General features: G+C 47.2%; 1 protein-coding gene across 8 annotated transcripts in view; it reads right to left on the reverse strand.

Annotated features, from left to right (window-relative positions):
• Positions 1–3188: 3188 nt before the first annotated feature.
• ARID1B (AT-rich interaction domain 1B) overlaps positions 3189–18728 on the reverse strand; it is a 440654-nt gene continuing 425114 nt past the window's right edge. For 4 of the 8 annotated variants that reach the window (XM_032338637.1, XM_032338633.1, XM_032338636.1 and 1 more), the window contains 5 exons: positions 14387–14537; positions 11859–11955; positions 9501–10284; positions 7375–7505; positions 3189–5072 (listed from right to left, as the gene is read on the reverse strand). In XM_032338637.1, the coding sequence (XP_032194528.1) occupies positions 3351–5072; positions 7375–7505; positions 9501–10284; positions 11859–11955; positions 14387–14537 (2885 nt within the window). In that variant the 3' untranslated portion in view covers positions 3189–3350. The remainder of the gene's footprint in view (positions 5073–7374; positions 7506–9500; positions 10285–11858; positions 11956–14386; positions 14538–18728) is intronic. The other 4 variants (XM_032338635.1, XM_032338638.1, XM_032338634.1 and 1 more) reach the window with 1 other exon arrangement.

Below are 18728 nucleotides of genomic sequence, written 5' to 3' on the forward strand. Positions count from 1 at the left end.
CATTTATAATACCTTCTCTGCTTCCGCGCAGGTGAACAGATAATGGGAATCGGTCCATGGGGTTTGACAGGAAATGAAAGATTTCCAACAGTTTTTAAATGGATGGATTTCAGGGCAAAGGCCAGGTTCTTTCCATAAAAGAGGTAGTTAATAGCTCGCACTGTACACTCCGACTGCTCATCTCCCCCCTTAAAAAGCCATTCTCTATTATAACTTTTCAAAAACAGTGAAACTAGTTTCTGAAGAGGCCACATTTGCCAATGAAAATGGATTCTCTGTCATTCTCAACCTCAAACAAAACACTTGAATAGTTATTTCTGGGTACACGCCACCCGATAGCTCTTATGTGACAATAAAAAATAGCACTCAAATACCAACAGATTCCACTTTATAGCACCATTCCAAAATACTAAACTTTCTTTGCACCTTTATTTTTATCTTTTTTTTTTTTTTTTGTACACGTTTAAAGTACGGGCATCCTGTCAATTTCTGAAAAGCCTCATGGGGGGGGAAAAACCAACTAATGTTTAAGACAAAGCAATGACTCAGTTTGTAGGCAGGTTGATCTCAGGCAGGCTGGACGCTCTTCGTGGGCTGCTGTGGTCTTGGTTCTGGGGTGACTGGAGAAAGGATGCTAAAGTCTTCCTGGATTATTCAGGAGGTTGCATATCAGCATGTAAAAACTTGTGGCGCAACGCTCAGACTCTAGGTACTGATTACAACACAAACCATGAAAACAATAGTCTTTTGTAATGATTTTACTTTTTCGAGTGACAAAGGAATGGGGATGTTAGAGGACTTTCAGGTCTGGGTACACCTTTTATTCACGCTCTGGTTAAGAGAGTGGTTAAGATTCCTATCGAGTTCCCTCGTACAAATCTTCGCATTTGAAGCTCAGAGCGCTAAAATCTGTTCTTAGCACGCAGATGTACTTAAAGTAGACTTATACGTGGGTTTTTAATTCAACGTCTATTTGGCTGCATTGTTAAGTACGAAGACCGCGGGACTAAGGAAGGTGAGGCTGACAGAGGAGGGCACTGCTTGCAGAAAAATCTGTTTAGCGTGACATTAGAGTCACGTTTCACACGCTGGTCGCAGCCGTGTGCTCTTGTCTAACTCTTCCGGGTGCGACCCCTGGGGCAACGGGTCTGGCGAGAGGACTGAGGGGGTCTGAGAGGGCCGGGGCCGGCGGGGTGGTGGAGAGGTAGCGTCAGAAGCGAGGCCGCTAACACCTTGATTCTGCAGCAGTTTCAAAGAAATGGAGTGTTACACGAGAACAGTCAAGGACCCAGGAAGAAAAAGTTCAAATTTGAAGTGACTGGTTTTAAAAAGCTACTGTGCACCAGGTAGGAAGGAACACGAGAATATTAATATGCCCTGAAATAGAAATAATCACTTTGCACTATGTACACCACATATAATAGAACATCGTCTTTGTAACATTGCACAATATAAAGGTTATACACAGCGGAGTAAACTAAATGCAAAATACCTCCGAGGCACGCAGAAGAGACACGGACGAGACTGAACGGAGTCAAATCAAGATAGGGTTAGGAAAAGGCAGAGTGTACATCATCAGGCCAGCGAGCTCCTGGGCTTAGCCGCCGCCTCCCATACACACCGGAAATTCTCATACCTCAGTGTTGTTAGGGTTGATTGCTTTAAACAAAGACTCATTACCTAAATGATCTGAGAAAATCAAAGTGTTGCTCCCCACTCTGAAGGAGGTAGGTAGTCCCTAAAGGTCCCTCCAGACCTCGGGGCTTCAGGATGAGGACGCAGTTAGTACACGGCTGGGCTTTCCCTTATTTCTTGGGAAGAAGTTGGTTACTGTGAAACCACTGTAAGGAAACCAGGACAGTATTCAAGAACACTCATCACAGTGCTTAACAAGATTTAATGTACATTTATTCTTAACATGTGGAACATATAAAGATTTTATACTGAATAAATGATATTCATTAAGCCAGAGGAAAAGGAGGAATTTACATCAAGTTTTTTCTTTTTTTTTTTTTTAAACTACATTATCTTGAAATACAAATGTGGATTCTCGTCACTGAAAAATCTTTCAAGTTGTGTTTCTTCTTTTTAGTTGTATTTGTTTCTTTTTTGTCTGTACTGGTAACCATAGTCTAAATCAATCCATATGCAACCATTTCCACACCTTGATTCATGAAGCAAATTGTGATCAGCTGCTCTCCCGAAATAGAGCATGACTTTATACATACAGAAACTTGTACATTACCCTCTTTTTTTGTTTTTTTTTTTGTTTTTGTTTTTTGTATTTTTTCTTTTTTTTTGGAGATATGGCCCTAATGAAAAAATATATAAAATAAAAATAAAAAATTATTTAAATCTACCATCACTTCGTAGTTACCACATCATGAAAAAGAAACTAAAAAATTTGTACTAAAAACAAAAACAAAAACCAAAAAAACCAAAAAAACCAAAAAACAAAAAAAGAGAGAAAAGAAAAGAAAAAATGAGGGTATGTTTCATGTACAACTTCTATATACATCACAGCCCATAGGCAGTAAAAAAAAAATATTTAAAAAATGATTAAAGGAATTGTGAAGAACTGTCATGTGGAAGGTCAGACGACAGACAGCAGACATGACGGTAGTGGTGAGGAAGCAGTTTCCACTGATCGTTGTCAGGTATGTATTTTCATTCTTAACTTAAAAAAAAAAATTGTTTTTGCTCCTAGCCTAATGTAACCATTTTCCTGTGGAGAAACCAGTATCATTTCATAGTCTGACTACTGACTGACACACCTCCGTGAGCCCCTATCCCTACATCTCTAGAAGTTTCTATTGCACAGAGCTTTGGGCGATGGGATACAGTTTGTTTTTTCCATCATCTGAAGAATAACATGCCTAGGAAGTTGATAATTTTTCACCTTTTTGCCTCAGTGTGGTGAAATTTTCTCATCCTTAGCATCTTTTGCCACTTTTTTTTCATTAAAGTCAATTTGCTTCCCAAAAAAAAAGGAAAAAAAAAAAAAAAAGAAAATATGCAATACAACATGGAAAAGAACATTAAAAAGAAAATCTGTGAAAAACAAAAAGTGACCTTTGAATGCACTAGACAGCAACTTTGGTTAAAAAAAAAAACAAAAACCAAAATAAAAAACCCCAAAAGGAGGTACTTATACACACAGACAGCAAATATTAATTTCATAACTGTTCGAATTAATTATTTCTTTAATTCCCAATTGGTAAATAGTGAATGGGGCAGAGGAGCAGAGCTTTTCTTTTCCTTCTTCCTACGCTGGATAAACAAGAACAGAAAACAGCCAGTTACACGGGAGCCTCCAGTCTTCACGCACACATGCTGCCTTCTCACGGGTGTCATAACTGCCCGATCTGAAACAGTACGTCACAGATGACAGACGCGACCAGAGAGTTCAGGACGGCGGATATCGAGATGTCCAGCAACCGGCCCTCGTGCAGGAGGAACTCCGAGCGGTTCTCGTCCACCCTGGCCATGGCCAGCAGAGCCTTTGCTGCCCTGCACATCATGTCCACGCTTGGTGGTTCTAGAGGCGGGGGCTGCATGTGCAGGAGGTTGTGCTGGCTCTGCTGGTACTGGGCCATGGTGACCCCGTCCTCTAGGAAGCTTATCAAGTTTCCAATGCTCCCCTTCTGCACAGCTATTGCCCGTGCTGCCAGCGCGTCCCCTTGGGCCAGGTTCGATAAGAGCGCCATGGACATTTCTCGACAGACTGGGTTTTTGCGATCTCCCACGTACCTAACTAACGTAGCATAGAATTTCTCCTGACGACTAAATGGAGGCGTGGCCAAGATCAGGTCCACGTTATTGTCCTGGATGCTGAGTTTGCAGAGGGTCTCCAGCACAAGTCTCTGAGGCGACAGGACAGAGTTGGGTCCCACCGTGGGAAAGGGGTCTTGTGCCTCTGCCGACGGGCAAACCATCCAGTGCAGCAAGCCATCCAAAATCGGCAAGCAGATGCTTTCTGTGTAAGCAGACAAGTCTAGCTGCCCGGAAATGTTGGCCAACGTGACCAGCGTGTTATCCCTCAAGACCTCCAGGCAGTCCCACCACCACTCATCCTTGCTGCAGGCCACCCCCTTGTCCTCGTCTTCCTCTTTCTCGTAGGTCTGCGGCGCTCGCTTTCTCTCCGGATGCTCGTGGTGAAGAAGGATCAGCTTCCCCAGGATCAGCACCAAGCCTGGATGTTTGGACATTTCGGCGTCGTTGCCAGGCACAAAAGACAAGCTACGGACAATATTCGACACACAGATACAGCGCTTGGCCAGAGAATCCTGCCAGTGCGCGATGGTGCAGAGAGGAGTCTCGTCTCGGCTCCGTGGCTCGTCCTCCAGCAGCTTGATGTTCCGGTGACTTTTGGCTTGGTGGATCCCGAAGGGGAACTTGCTGCTCTCGGTCTGGGTACCGGGGTGCGCGTCTTCCGGCAGCGCCCCCGGCCGAGCGGACAGGACGTCATCGATGGTCGCGATGATGCTCTTCTCCTGCTGCTCGTCAGCCTCGCCTCTGCCTTCCTGCTCTTTCTTCCTGCCCGTGGAGCTCCCGGGGGGCGGCGGACGCCGCCGAGGAGGGATTTCCATCTTGCTCTCAAAGTGAGTCTGGATGTGCTCGGTGGTGTCGCCCCCGCCGAGCTGCCAGTGCAGAAGCCCGCTGCTGAACTCCTGCACGCGGCCCAGCTTGTCGGACCGGTCGACCACGAACAGGTTGTTCTTCTTGACGATCTTTATCGGCAGCTTGTCGAACTTACTCGCTTGCCTGGGCTTCTCCTTGGCGTCCGCGGGGGCGCTGGGAGAGGCCAGAGCCGCGCCGCTCTCCTCCGCCTCGGTCTTCCCGCTGTCCTCCTCATCGTCCTCCTCGTCGGCCTCCTCCTCCTCGACACACTCGGCCTCTTCCTCCTCTTTCCCGGAATCGTCGGCCCACGACTGGCTGTCGTCTCTCTTCACCGCACTGTGGTCAAGGGCTTTTTGGCTGGGGTCACCCACTTCATATTCCATAAGAATCCCAAAAATGTCAATTAGGCATTTTCTAAAGTACTCTACTAAAAGTTCGAGAAATCCGGACAACTAGAGAGGGGACAAGAACAAGAACAGTACAACGTCAGAACCTCGGACCGGGCGGAGAAGGGCACCGTCCTGAGAGCTACGGATACAGTTTTGGGGTGATCTTCTCAAGTTCTGATTCCTTTTCGGTTAGGCCCAGAGAGAGAAACTCCATCTCAGAGGCGGCTTCCTGACTTCTACGTTGTTAACCAAATCAACATGCACCGTGTTTTCCCTTCCTGCTGACTTTCCTACTCCGTCAATATGGAAACTTCCCTGGTATTTTCTTCTTTTTAATATTATCAAGTTCTTTGCCTTGTGTCTGTTGCTCTGACTCAGACCCACCGCACTCCGTACGGGCAGAGTGGGAACGTGAGCTTATGGACTCCTACACCCAGAGCGAGTCTGTTCTCCTCCACTACTCGTCTGCCACGGGCTTGCCGGGATTTTTACGGTTATTATTCTTAGGATTTTATGGTTATTTTTGTCTCAGGTGCCATAGGTTACTCTAATTTACATTCCCCGTATATCTTCGGGAGAAGATAATTTCAGCAATGTAGTAGCTCATAAACACAGAAAATTAAAAACAAATCAATTTAGCCCCTGATAAATGAATTAGAGTGTCTCACAGAATGCACTTTTACATTTCAGCTACCACAACTCCCGCTGAAAGACAAAAGCCACCTGAGAACCAGTTTCGTTTCCTTGCAAGTTTGCGTTGAGAACGCCGACACAGTCCGTGATTAGCAACTGCCCAGCGCCCCTCCCCCAGGGCCCACCACACGTAGGGATGACGGGGGATAAGGAGGGACTGGAGGATTCTTTAACGACAGGTGTTTTGGAAATCAATCGTATTTTCATATCCTATCGGTTTCCTGAAAGTGGGTGTGAACGATTATTAGGAAGTAAGGGGCCAATCAAGTAGGACCTTAAAGGACTTGCTTTTAGGGGATCAAGGCACAATTTTTCACATCAAGACTTGGGTGTCTGTCCCCCGATTTAAAGTTAACTTTTATCCCCAGGGTAGGGGAAAGTGGCAAGTTACTAAAGCGATTCTGGTATGAAAATGTGTGAGCAACGCCCGCTCACCTGCTCACCTAAGGACGGAAGGCAGGCATTCTAGAAAGGGCACTACAGGTTTTTTAGTATTTTCTGTTACAATGGGCTTCACACGATGTTTATAACCTTATTAATACGCGTCCTATCAAGTGAAAAATTGCCTTTCAGGGCTATAACAAGGACTTAAATGTGAGAAGACAAAGTGGAAGATTCTGGTCCGATTTCAGCAGAAGCAAGGTAATTAGATGTTTTGGCTTTTTTCACCCAAAGCAGAGAATTGTTCATACACAGCAGGGAGAATTACCTCTCTTCATTTTTGTTTCTAAATATTTCTTTAAAAGTTTGCAGCTCAGTTGACTCTGGGGCATTTTCCCTAATGCTCTGCTTCCCTTCTCTCCTCCAGCAATTACGCGGGGGCCCCTTGAAGCCGACTGCCGGACAAAGGAGAGCTTGAAGCTCTATTACGCAAGGAGGAGGCTTTCCAACGACTGCTCCAAACTAAGGCGGAGAGAGGCAGCAAGGAAGGAAACAGACCGAGAACCAAGTCTGGCCATGAGGTCACAGTATCTCAGCCGATGATGGGGATATGGGGGTTCATTAAACGGGTCTCTCTACCTCTTTCTCCCGTGTACATTTTCTATACCGTAATGTTTCTTTTTAATCAAAAGAAAGCTCAGGCAGCCGGGTGGCTCAGTGGGTTAAAGCCTCTGCCTTGGGCTCGGGTCATGATCCCAGGGTCCTGGGATCGAGTCCCGCATCAGGCTCTCTGCTCAGTGGGGAGCCTCTTCCCTTCCTCTCTCTCTGTCTGCCTCTCTGCCTACTTGGGATCTCTGTCAAATAAATAAATAAAATCTTAAAAAAAAAAAAAGACAGAAAGAAAGCAGTTCGGTCTCCCTGGAAAGGAGGGTATGTCCCACCCCCAGCTCCCGCAGACCCAACCCTGACCACGGGCCCGGCTCGATGTTGTATTTTGGTCACCTCTACCGGTTGCTGACATTCCTTCTCAACAGCAACTTACTTTTACTATCTGTTCCACACACACACACACAGGCGTGCACGCATGCACACTGGGACAGTTTTCTAGTGAGAAACAGAAGGATGTGTGTATTTATACTGGAGCCTGAAGCGAGTTACTACTCCCGACTCAATCTCAGCTCTCCGTCCGTAACAACCACAAGGGCGGCCACCCCGACACTAGCCCCCGCGCTGCACACGCCTCAACGTTCTTCCGCTCCCTGGGTCCCTGGCGGGTCGGGTGCCGGCTTACCTGGGAGAGACTGAAGGTGGCGACGGTGCTGTCATCATATAGGAGGATGTTAATAGTGTCCAGAGCCCAAGTACTTTCAGCCAGAAGACCTGACTTAAGGGACATCATCACACGCCAGGCCTCAGGAGTAACTAAAACAGGGGAAAGAATGAGGTATAATTAATATCAGGTCTGTGCAGGAAAGGAAGGAAAATAACACAAGAGTAAGAAAAAAGTCGAGTGTTGAGTTAAATACGGATTTCAAACAAATGTCCTGAGGCATGCTTAAACGTGATCGTTTCCAGATTTTAAATGGCGGGGACGCTTCCTAAGACACTTCCCGCTGTTTAAGATTCCCTTGGCTTTGTTGGTTAAACAGAAGCCAAAAGCGCTTCTCGAAGTGGTGGTGCTGAGCACCACGGCCCTTTCTCAGCCCTGACTGCTTTCCCTTAGCTCCTAAAAGACTCCGTGATGACGCAGCGAAGTGTTAATAACGGAGTCGAACCCAAAAATGGCGTTTGTCTTCTTTTGCCCGCTCGATTCACAACTGTCTCAGGGCGGCATCCTTGGAAGGCTGGCAAATACGCAGAAAGCAGGCAAAAGTCAACTCACAAAGAGCGCATTCTGGGACAGACAGTCTTGGTATTCCCTTGCTGTCCCCCCTTCTCTCTGAGCTCCTGCCCTCAGAACGTGCTGTTGACAGTTATTAGCACGTGGAAGGTTCAGATATTTCAGTAGCTTGGTCTGAGCCGGGGGATGGGAAACAGAAGGGCTGCACTCTTCTCTTCCCCCTCCCGTTACTGAAGAAGACACAAGGATGAGATCAAACATTTGCAAGATTTGCCATAAGATGCGGCTAGAAGAGGCCCATTATATGTCTGAGATTTCCGTCTCAGCAAACTGGCAGAAGCACCTGGTGGGAACGGGCCCAGGCAATCAGAACTCACCAGAACAACAGCCCACACCGGACACCAGCAGCAGTTGCACACGCTGGAGGGGGCCATGGGTGTCCACCTCTACTGTAATTTCATCTACTTCCCATATTTTCTAAAAGGCATACTACACTTTTGTAATAGAAAAAGCAAACTTTCTTTTTTAAAATAAGGAGCATAAATTTCCCCAGGCTGAGGACAAACGCTGATCTAATATGTGCAAAGAAATTTTATAAAACTTTAAATACGTTCATTTAAACATACACACACACATAAACACACAAACACACGTGCATATTTTTCCATACATATTTCTGCATATAAACGGTGCTCAGCGTCTGTATCTCCTGACCTCCAGCACCCCTCTCTGCAAGTCCTTACTTCCTTCCCCCTCTCTGCCTGTGGAGGTCCTTAATTCCAAGGGTTGAAAAAAAACCTTTAATATCTTTGATATCCTACTCACTATAGTAAATGATTTCAAGTCAAGTGATTCTGAGGTTTTTGGAAAAAAATTGTTTTTTATATAACCACGGTCCGTAATTTCCTTTGCTACGTTACAAGTACTTCAAAAAGAATGCAAAAATATTGCGTGTCCTCCTAGATATTCCAGATCTGGGGTTAGTATTCAGAACATTCCAGAGAGAATGCGCAAACATCAGCATCCAACCGAAATCGTTCCTTGGCCTGTATCTGCCCCCGCTACAGGGTTTAGGTTAAGTCTACATATCACATTGTATCAGATTCCGCGTATGATACCAATATTTATCCACATATCATACGCAGGCTTCCACTTCTTCCCAGGGAAGCCCACTGTCTGGGGTTCCCCGAATTACAGAGGGGCTCGCCTTCAAGTCTTCTCAGGCCACCTGAGCATGTCATTAGCCTCTCAGCCTCCGCGGAGGCTCGCTGCAGAGGCCAAGTGCCTGTCGGCTCAGCATGTGGCACTGAACACGGTCACCGAGGACCCCCAGTCTCGCTTGGAGCTCTATTCTCTCACGAGTAATAAGGCCCACGTGTGAAAATACCCGTTTAGCTCACACTCCTCCCCGGCCCTGTTTCTTCGCTCAGATCAGGGCTCTGCAGACACATGTCCTGACAGCCTGTGGGCCCAAGACGTTCATCCCCGGGGAGACGGACAGGAGCTGCGTCGGAACTACGACTACGGCTCTAGATCACAACGGGGGTTCGTTTCAGGACAAGGCCCGGGGTGCTTACCGATATCTTTTGAGGTAATCTTTCGCCTTTGTTTCAAGACTGGCTGTGATGCCTCGACGGAGCCAGGGGGAAAGGTGATCTCCCTTCGGATGGGGGGCGGCTGGGGGGGCGGCCCCGTGACCTGGGCCGTGGGGACGGTGGGCAGGACCTTCTGCATCTTCAGAGAGGGCAGAAAGGGAGACTTGCTGGGGGACATGCGGCTCTCCAGGGAGCGCTGGAAGGAGGCGGGGCTGGGGGCTCTGGAGACGTGGTTTGGCAGTGACGGCGGCGTCTGGTAGGATGACTGAGGCGGGCGCGTGATGGGCTGCATGGAGGCGGGAGAGGACATATAAGGCTGACGTTGGCTGACGTGAGAAGGCCACTGGCTCTCGTGGTTGATCCTTTGATCGGGTACCATCATATCATCCGTGCGGTTCATGCCTGGGTAGGGCGGCGCCTGGCCGGGGCCGCCAGGGCCCTGCCGGCTCTGGTAGGGGTAAGGCAGGTCGTTGCGCGTCGCCCACATGCTCTGCTGCGGCCCCTCGCTGGAGGTCGACTGCATCGGGCCGCCCATCATCTGCGGCGGGATGGCGTGCGGCTGCATCTGCGCTGGGCCCTGCATCCGCTCCCTGTTGTAGGGGTACGGATACTGGCCCTGCATGGGCCTCCTGTCCGGGCCCGAGTAGGAGCCCCCGTACTGGTTGTACAGCTCCTGCTGCTGGCTGCCGTACTGCATGTTGTACACGTCTCCCTCGTGCCGCTTGGCTGGAGGCCCGTACATGCCGTCCATATGGCGTTTGTAATTCTGAAATTCGCACCAAGACAAATCATACTGATGTGCTTTTACAGGTATAATCACACACGTAAATTAGGCAAAACGGTTATTACCTGGCCGGATGCTCATTTCAAAACGAATAGGGGCAGCTCCCTAAACAACTGGGACTAACCATCTAGGCCCCCGCTCGGGATTATAAGGGCCGTGGCACGTACTCCGAAGAGGGTTCCCGAAGTTTGCCCGTGCTTTGGTATTTTCTGTGGGGAAAGAAAGGCTTCCTCTCTCTTTATCCTGGTAGCCCCTGCCTTGGTATTTCCTAGGGCTGCGGTACAGGGGGCACAGGCTCTGGTGAGCCCTGCATGGGCTCTGCCGGCCAGGGGCCCGCAGCAAGAGATTCCTCAGGCTTACCTTTCTGGAAGTGTCTCCACACAGCATCCAGCTCCTCAGACTGGACCCACTGTCCTGACACCCTACGGACCCCGGCCCCCACCTCAACTTTCAGCGAAAGCCCCGCCGGCCCCAGCCTCTGACGGCAGGGCCCGCATCGCCTGTGTACTAGGCTCCCCCTGTGGACCCCCCGGGTACCAGCACTCAATCCGAGTCGGACCCTCCTGACGGGAGAAAGATGCGGATGTGGTAATTAGTGCTCTTTTACCTTCCGCGGAAATTGCTTAAGGTCAGCTGGTTTAGTAACAGAATTTACTATATGTACATGTTCCAGTCACATTAAATGTTTAAAACCCCCTCTATGCTACCAGAGGTCTTACACTGGAAAAGTTGTTTAGAAATAGCAAATTCTTGGGGCGCCCGGGTGGCTCAGTCAGTTGAGTGTCTGACTCTTTGGTTGCAGCTCAGATCATGATCTCGGGGTTGTGGGACTGAGCCCTGCATCGGGCTCCACACTCAGAGAGCAGTCTGCTTCCTCCCTCTCCCTCTGCCCCCATCCCGCTCGCATGTGCACGCTCGCTCTCTCTCTCTCTCTCTCTCTCTCTCTCAAATAAATAAAACCTTAAAAAAAAAAAAAAGAAATAGCAAATTTCTGTGTCTGAACAGCCCAGCACGACATGCAAGTCTCTGCATCAGTAGTGACAACTATAAGGTTATCTTATACAATTCAAGATCTATGGCCGTGTAAACCAGCATCAACCATCCTTGGTGGGCAAAATATGTGGTCGTTAGTATCTCATTTTTAAAAAACCGATTAACTTTCATTCTTGGTATTTAATATTTTAAGTTGTTTTTATCTACACATCGTCTGTAAAACATGAACAAATTTCTGTTCTAAAAAAAGGCATTTGATAGACAATACACATGACAGAACATGCTATATTCGTTATATCTGCTGTTCGTTACTCGGACTGGTTAGTCTTGACAAGGCTGAATGTCCTTTACTTCCTACAACACGTTACATTTCTTTCAGGATTCCATACAACCAGAGCTTTTTAAAATTTGCTGACTTCAAAATCCCAATACTATTTTCTAGCATAAGCAAGGAGATCCTGATGCTACTCCTTTCTCTTATCCTCCCTGAAACTCTTCAGAAGTAACACAAGTTTGGGTTTTAAACCGAAAGCACGGAGATGTGTGTCCGCTCGCCAACTCACCGGCTGCTGCGGATACAGGCCGGGCTGGTGTCCTCCATATGGCGGCTGTCCTGAGGGAGGGCCTTGGCCTGGGTACTGCTGCCCGTAAGGTTCATGCCTAGAATGAGGCATTCAAAGAACACTTCATTGTCAAAGGACCCCGGGCCATGAGAGAAACCAACAGCTCGTTTCTGGAAACGCTGCAGCCTTCCTGGTTTTGTGTTTCCTTCACGGCGCACACCTTCCAACAGAGGCACGTCGAGCCGAAACAGCACGTTAACTTTTAGCCACAGGGACGGCCACACCCATCTTGGGAATGCTGCCAGTCTCCTGGTGAGTCGGTGTGCGAGGAGCCCCGGCCCGACCCGCCGCACCCCGGGCCTCTGAGGAAAGTCCCTGCCCACCCGCCGACGCGCCCCTGGGCTGCGAGCGTCAAGAGGCACCGCGAGGGCGGGCATTGATGAGAGCCAGGGACGAGACAGACCATCTCGGAAGGCAACAGGAATTCCGGGAGCACCGGAACACAGACCTGTCATCGTGGAAAATGTCTTTACTTATTTCTCATTATGAATACAAAATGTCCAATGTTTTAAAAGTATACTCCACATTTAATCCAAGTGATACTGAGTTAGCTAATAATTGTTAAAATACAGCTACTCAAAATTTCGAAGCCCTGTGATCCTAAAAGGCCATAGCAAAGAGAGGACTTAAAGAGTGACAGGGCTGATTTAAATGGGCTCCTATATTAAATCTGAAAATGGGAATGAATAACATTTATTTTCCAACTCCCATTACACTGAGAAACTCTGAATACCATAAAAACAGTATGTGTGACAGAGCAGTAGATTTGAGGTTTAAAGGGATAAACCAGCTTAGTTAGCATACTGCCTGCCTGGATCCTGTAAGACAGAGGGTACTGGCACTGAGTACGTTCCTACAGTGGTCAAGGGATGAGAATAAGAAAGGAAACGAATGGATTTTGAGACCATCACAGGCAAAACAGATATAGAGGAAGTGTGTACTAAGGGCATTAATAGCTAGAAGGAAGCTTACATTAGGAGGAAAGAAATATAACCAACACAGATAAAACTTAAGCTGAACAAGTAACACTTTTCAGAAAACAAGGTAAACCCTAAGGCGGCAGAGCCAAAATGACTTAAACTAGTTCTGGAAGGTCTTTTAGGAGAAACAGAACAGGGCACTTCCCAGGGCTCCTTTAAGAATGTATGTTCCATGGTAAGTGTTCTGTCAGCTGGGAAAAACAAACAAACAAACAAAAAAAACTTCTCTTGGATCCTCAAAAACAGATCTAAATAAAATCCCCAATCTAGTAGACTAAACCTGATGGGTAACTGATTCATGCAGACATCACTAATATAGTTCCCCACACACAGCCAGGGTAAGAAGGAGAAATCTAGACTCTTAAGTCTAGAAGAACCAAATCACTTTAAGCTTGTGATGGCTCTGCAATCTCAGGCACTACGTGCCAGAAAGAGCTTGTTTGGTAATTAAAGGAACTTTCTTCCTGCTGCATTATACCCCCGGACACCTCCGCACGGCTCTCACGACTTTGCGCCTGCCCTTGGCCAGCAGGAGGCCAGCAGGAGGCTCAGGGTAGGGAACAGAAGTGAGGAGGCAGTGAGGACCACCGCCCGCCACCGGCTTCTGAAGGAACCCAGCCGAGGCCATTCCTACCCTGAGCTTGGGTCTGTGGCTACAGTCAGAAGAAGAGCTTTCTCAAATGCCTCCATTTTCTTTAAAAAATCACAGATATTATGTGAAAGACTTTGTTTCTGAGCACTTCTCTATTAAGGAGGCAAAGAACATACCAGCAAAGGAAGGTGCTTTCAGAGTCAGCATTTAAGTCGGGGGCAGGGCTAAGGGGCCTTCTTCACAGAAGTCTACTGTGAGCTGGTTTTCTGTCACCTCTCAGATACATTTCAAAGACTGTCCTTCTGTCTCCGTAAAAATAATCTGGATGAGCACCGAAACCCAACTTGCCCTTCAGTGTCCAGATACCATCCTGAGAAGTATCTGGAAAAAAGACTGCCGTGGCTTTCCTCAGAGATGTTATTCAAGGAGCAAAGCAGTCTCTCTGTTTAAAATGTTTGCAGGGAAGAATGGAAACACCTGAAAAACCAAGGCCGGGAGGGAACTTTTCCCAGAGCTCCCTATCACTCCGGGGGTGTGGGAAGCCCAGCGTGGCCCCCAGTGTGAGAGCATTTCCCTAAGGAAGAAATGCAGGTGGGGAGGGGTTTGGTGGGGCCGTGAACCCTGGGTTTGTGGAGCCATGCAAGGAAGCTGGAGGTGTGGTGGCCGTGGTGGCATCAGGAGGGCATCCCGGCGCTGGGAGGTCCACCGCTGCATGGGGCCTCCTGGCTCTCAGGAGCCCTTCTCTGCAGTCCTGCTGAAGGCAGCCCCCCGAGGCCATCTGTATCAAGCCCAGCAGAAAAGCAGGTCCAAGTGTTGTCAGCAGCTACCAGGGCTCAGGAACGCGTGTGTGAGGAGAGGTTCCAGTAAACCTCATGATCACCTCAGAAAACACTCACCTTCGATCGTAACCGGCTCCATAGGGAAACTGTTGCCGCTGCCCCATGCCCAGACTGGACATCGCTCCAGAGGGACTTTGGTTATACATGTCCTGCATACTGCTAGTGGGCATCTGTCCTTGAGTCATAAAGGGCTCACTACTTCCAGGCACTGCAACATTTTAAAGAACACATAGAAAATGAAGCATTTGCAAAAGCCAAGGGGCCCAAACAGCCCCTTCCAGTTGTTTCTGTAATCCTTAATATGGTGGACATTTATCTTGCTCTTAATACGGCCAACAACAATACAAACCAAAGAGTATGAGGTCTGGAGTGAAGATGGAACCCAAGATCCCTATCCCTTACCCCATGTACAGGCCTTGTAAGAGCCCTTTCCCTTGAGTGGGAGTAGAACCCACCAATATGGCGGAAATGTTGCTCCCACGATCACATACGTGATATGGCTAAAGGGATTTCACAGATGTAACTAAAGTCACCAACCAGCTGACCGGCAGTCAACCAGAAGGGAGATTATACAGCTGTGTCTCTTAAATCCATGTCTAGAGGTCAGGACACTTACTCTCCTGCTGGCCTTGAAGAAGCACCCGCCATGTGGTGGAGAGGGCCACGTGTCAGGAAGGGGCGGCAGCCCCTAGCACTGTGAAGGCCCCCAGACAACAGGGCTCCAGACGACGAGACCTCAGTCCGACAACGGCAAGGAGCCACATTTGCCCACGACCTGATCGAGCTCAGGAGAGGACCCTGCACCGCAGGCAAGCGGAGTCTAGGCCGCCACCCTGATGTCCACCGGGGGAACCCCAAGCCAAGAGCCCACAGGAATGTGGGGTCCTACACTGATGTTGTTCTGGGCTACTGAGGTAATGCTAATTTGTTATGAAGTAATGTAGGAAACAAACACAGGCCCTTTCTTGGGGCAGCCAAGCTTCCGAGTTTCATTCCTTGTCTATAAAATAAGGTTGGTCATGCCACCTCACGCAGCAGGCATGAGGAAGAGAGGACACATACGAACAGGTGACCCTTCACACAGGCGCTAGGGGTGCTGACCCCACAAAGGTGAAAACCCACGTGTAACTTTGGACTCCCCCATAACCTAACTACTTATAAGCTACTGCTGCCCAGAAGCCTTAGTGCTAACGTGCACAGTACAGGGAAGGGGCGCCTTGGGTGGCTCCTTGGTTAAGCCTCTGCCTTTGGCTCAGGTCGTGATCTCAGGGTCCTGGGATCAAGCCCCGCATTGGACTCCCCGCTCAGCAGGGGCATCTGCTTCTCCCTTTCCCTGCTCACACGTACTCTCTCTCAAATAAATAAAGAAAATCGTAAAAAAAAAAAAGCACATATATTGCACATTACATGAATCATATACGGTACTCTTCAGTAAGCTAAAGAAAAGAAATTGTTAAGAAAGTTGTAAGAGAAAATACACTTACAATAGTGCACATCTATTTATTGAAAACACTCTGTGTATAAGCAGCCTCGTGCAGTTTGAACCCATGTTGTTCAAGGGTCAACTGTATGAATAAAGCTAGTTCCTGTCCATTCCAGGGGAAAAAGTAAAAAACAAAAAATAAAAAACCTTAACATGAATACCCACCTACCAACTCACTGCAAAATCAGGGTAAAGAAAACCGCTAGGGAATTAAGAGTAAATCAAGAATGGATGAAATGCAAGTGTTTCTACCAGGGCGCAGAGTGGCAATTAGGTCAAATATGCAAATTAGCATTAGCTCAGAGCCTGAAGGAAATTGGGTCAAGCCCAGAAACTAGCCTGTAGGCAAATTAAACATTTTAATGCAAATCTTAATTGATAGACAGTCCTGCTACCTTTCTTCATCTTAGGAAGGTTACTTTTATGTTACACGAAGCGAAAGCTGATTAAACTTTGGTGAGCTGATAGAGTTTGTTCGGCTGGAGGAGAGCCCACATAAGGACTCTAGCACCGGTGGGATGTGCTGGGCTTTCCCGTATTTTCTTATTCAAGCTCAAGTCAACACGTGGCCGATTAAGTTCTGATGTTACCTTCCATTTTATAAATGTAAAAACAGAGGGACACAGACATTAAGGGGGATAATTAAATAGCTTAATTCCTTGATACACAAAAAATTCTTAGAAAGCCAGTAGAAAAAAACATCAGATTAAAAAAAAAATGGGCAAATAAATGGACATTCAGAAGAAAAGAAAAATATGTAGCTAATCAGTATATGAAAAGAAGTGTGACTTCACCAATAATTAAAGAATCCAAGGGGGCGCCTGGGTGGCTCAGTCATTAAGGGTCTGCCTTCGGCTCAGGTCATGGTCCCAGCGTTCTCTGATCAAGCCCCACATTAGGCAACCTGCTCGGCAGGAAACCTGCTTCTCCTTCTCCCACTCCCCCTGCTTGAATACCCTCTCCTCACTGTCTCTGTCAAATAAATAAATAAAAACTTAAAAAAAAGGGAAAGAAATCCAAGTTAAAACAATTATGAGACTTCCCCTCTTTGAATTAAGTATGAAGAGGACCGATACTGGTCATTGCTGGTAGGGGAGGAGGGTCCACACACTGTGACATGCTCATATGAAGAGTATTAACTTGGTCTAACTTTTGTCAATATCTGTTATGTGAGGGCTATTATTTTGGTGACCCCCCCAAGGGTATTTATAGCCTTTGAAGTCTCCTCCCACAATGAGTTTGAGCATCGTCATGTGACCAGCGTTGACCTATGGGGTGCCGGCAAAGTGGAAAAACCACTTTGGGTGGTACTTTGTAATGTAGTAGAAGATACTCAGTAAGGCAGAAGTTCATATCCCATGACTCAGTTATTCTAGGAATCTATTTCATAGAAACACAAGCAGGTGTGAAAAAAACAGCTGCTTCATTCCATAACCACTGCATCATTTTTTATAACAGCAAAATACTATGAAACAACCCCTTCAGTATTAGAGCACTGAAAAGGACAAGTAGGGGTACCTGGGTGGCTCAGCAGGTTAAGCATCTGACTTTTGCTCAGGTCATGATTGAATCCTGCCTTTGGCTTTCCACTCTAGGGGGAGTCTGCTTCTCCCTTTGCCCCTCCCCACTGCTTGGGCTATCTCTGTCTCAAATAAATAAATAAAATCTTTAATTAAAATTTTTAAAAAAAGAAAAAGAATGAGAAAAAGTAGGTGGGGTGCCTGGGTGGCTCAGTTGGTTAAGCATCCGACTCCTGGTTTCGGCTTGGGTCATGATCTCAGGTTGTGAGTCCCAAGTTGGGTTCTGTGCTGGGTGTGGAGCCTGCTCGGGATTCTCTCTTTCCCTCTCTCCAAGTCTCTGGCTGCCCTTTCTCTCCTTCTCAAAATAGAAGTAGGATTATGTGTAAAGATATTAACGAGTATTTTAAATACACTGTTTAGATACACAATATATAAATATTCACTGTTCACTTGAAAGCCAGTAGCTGATCCTTTGGTTGGTAATGAATTCAGGAAGTTGGTGGGGCAGGGGGGCAGGTGGGCAGGTGGGCTGAAGCTGCTCTGGGCACCGAGGCTCAGACAGGCTTTGCCACTGGCCGTGTCACCGCACTGCAGCCCAGTGGCAGCAACAGCAACAGAGAACATGGTTTCCCCCAATGCTGGTCATTACATGAAAAACCAGAGCACCACCAAGTTCACGGACAGAATAACGTGAACTGAGGAATGTAAAACTTTATTATAACAGGGACAGGGCTACACGAAAATCTGTGTCTTGTGGGTTTTCTATTTTTCTGCTTTAATTTGGTGCTAAACATAGCAGCACTGTGAGGTAGCAGGTGAGCTGAAGCATCCTGGGGACATGTGAGAAGGGCCCCCCTCTGAGCCACTGTATCGTTTACACGCATTATACAGCTAGCTAGCGCCTAACATGTGATCCATAATCATGCCCCCACCCCCAATTATTTTCATAATAAGAAAGACCATAGACGCGCAGAAAAAAAGCAAAGCAACTCCCTCTATCCAATCTAGCATATAGGCAGGAGACTGGACAGGATATCGCCTAACTCTTGAGGCTAGGTTCCAAACACTACTGATTATTTTTCCCATGTTACTGTCATATTTTCAGAGTCTAAAAAGGTGACACAACCACCATCGGCACTAACAAAATGTTCTTTCTAGTCTCTCATACCACTAAGAAAAACAGCTACCTCCAACATTTACAAGGCTTGTGAATTTCCAAGCTTATGGATGTACTGCGTTTTTCGCAGGATATTTACTTCGAACAGGCCAGCTCTGAAGCTTTTTGAAAGGAAAAATTATAGATTATCTTACTCAGCATAACAGATATCTGAAATGGCACATAAGAAATAGATATTAAATGTAAAATTATTTATTAAATTACACACACCTAATATTT

The sequence above is a fragment of the Mustela erminea genome, chromosome 4 (genome assembly GCF_009829155.1).
Source record: "Mustela erminea isolate mMusErm1 chromosome 4, mMusErm1.Pri, whole genome shotgun sequence".
NCBI classification, from domain to species: Eukaryota; Metazoa; Chordata; class Mammalia; order Carnivora; family Mustelidae; genus Mustela; species Mustela erminea.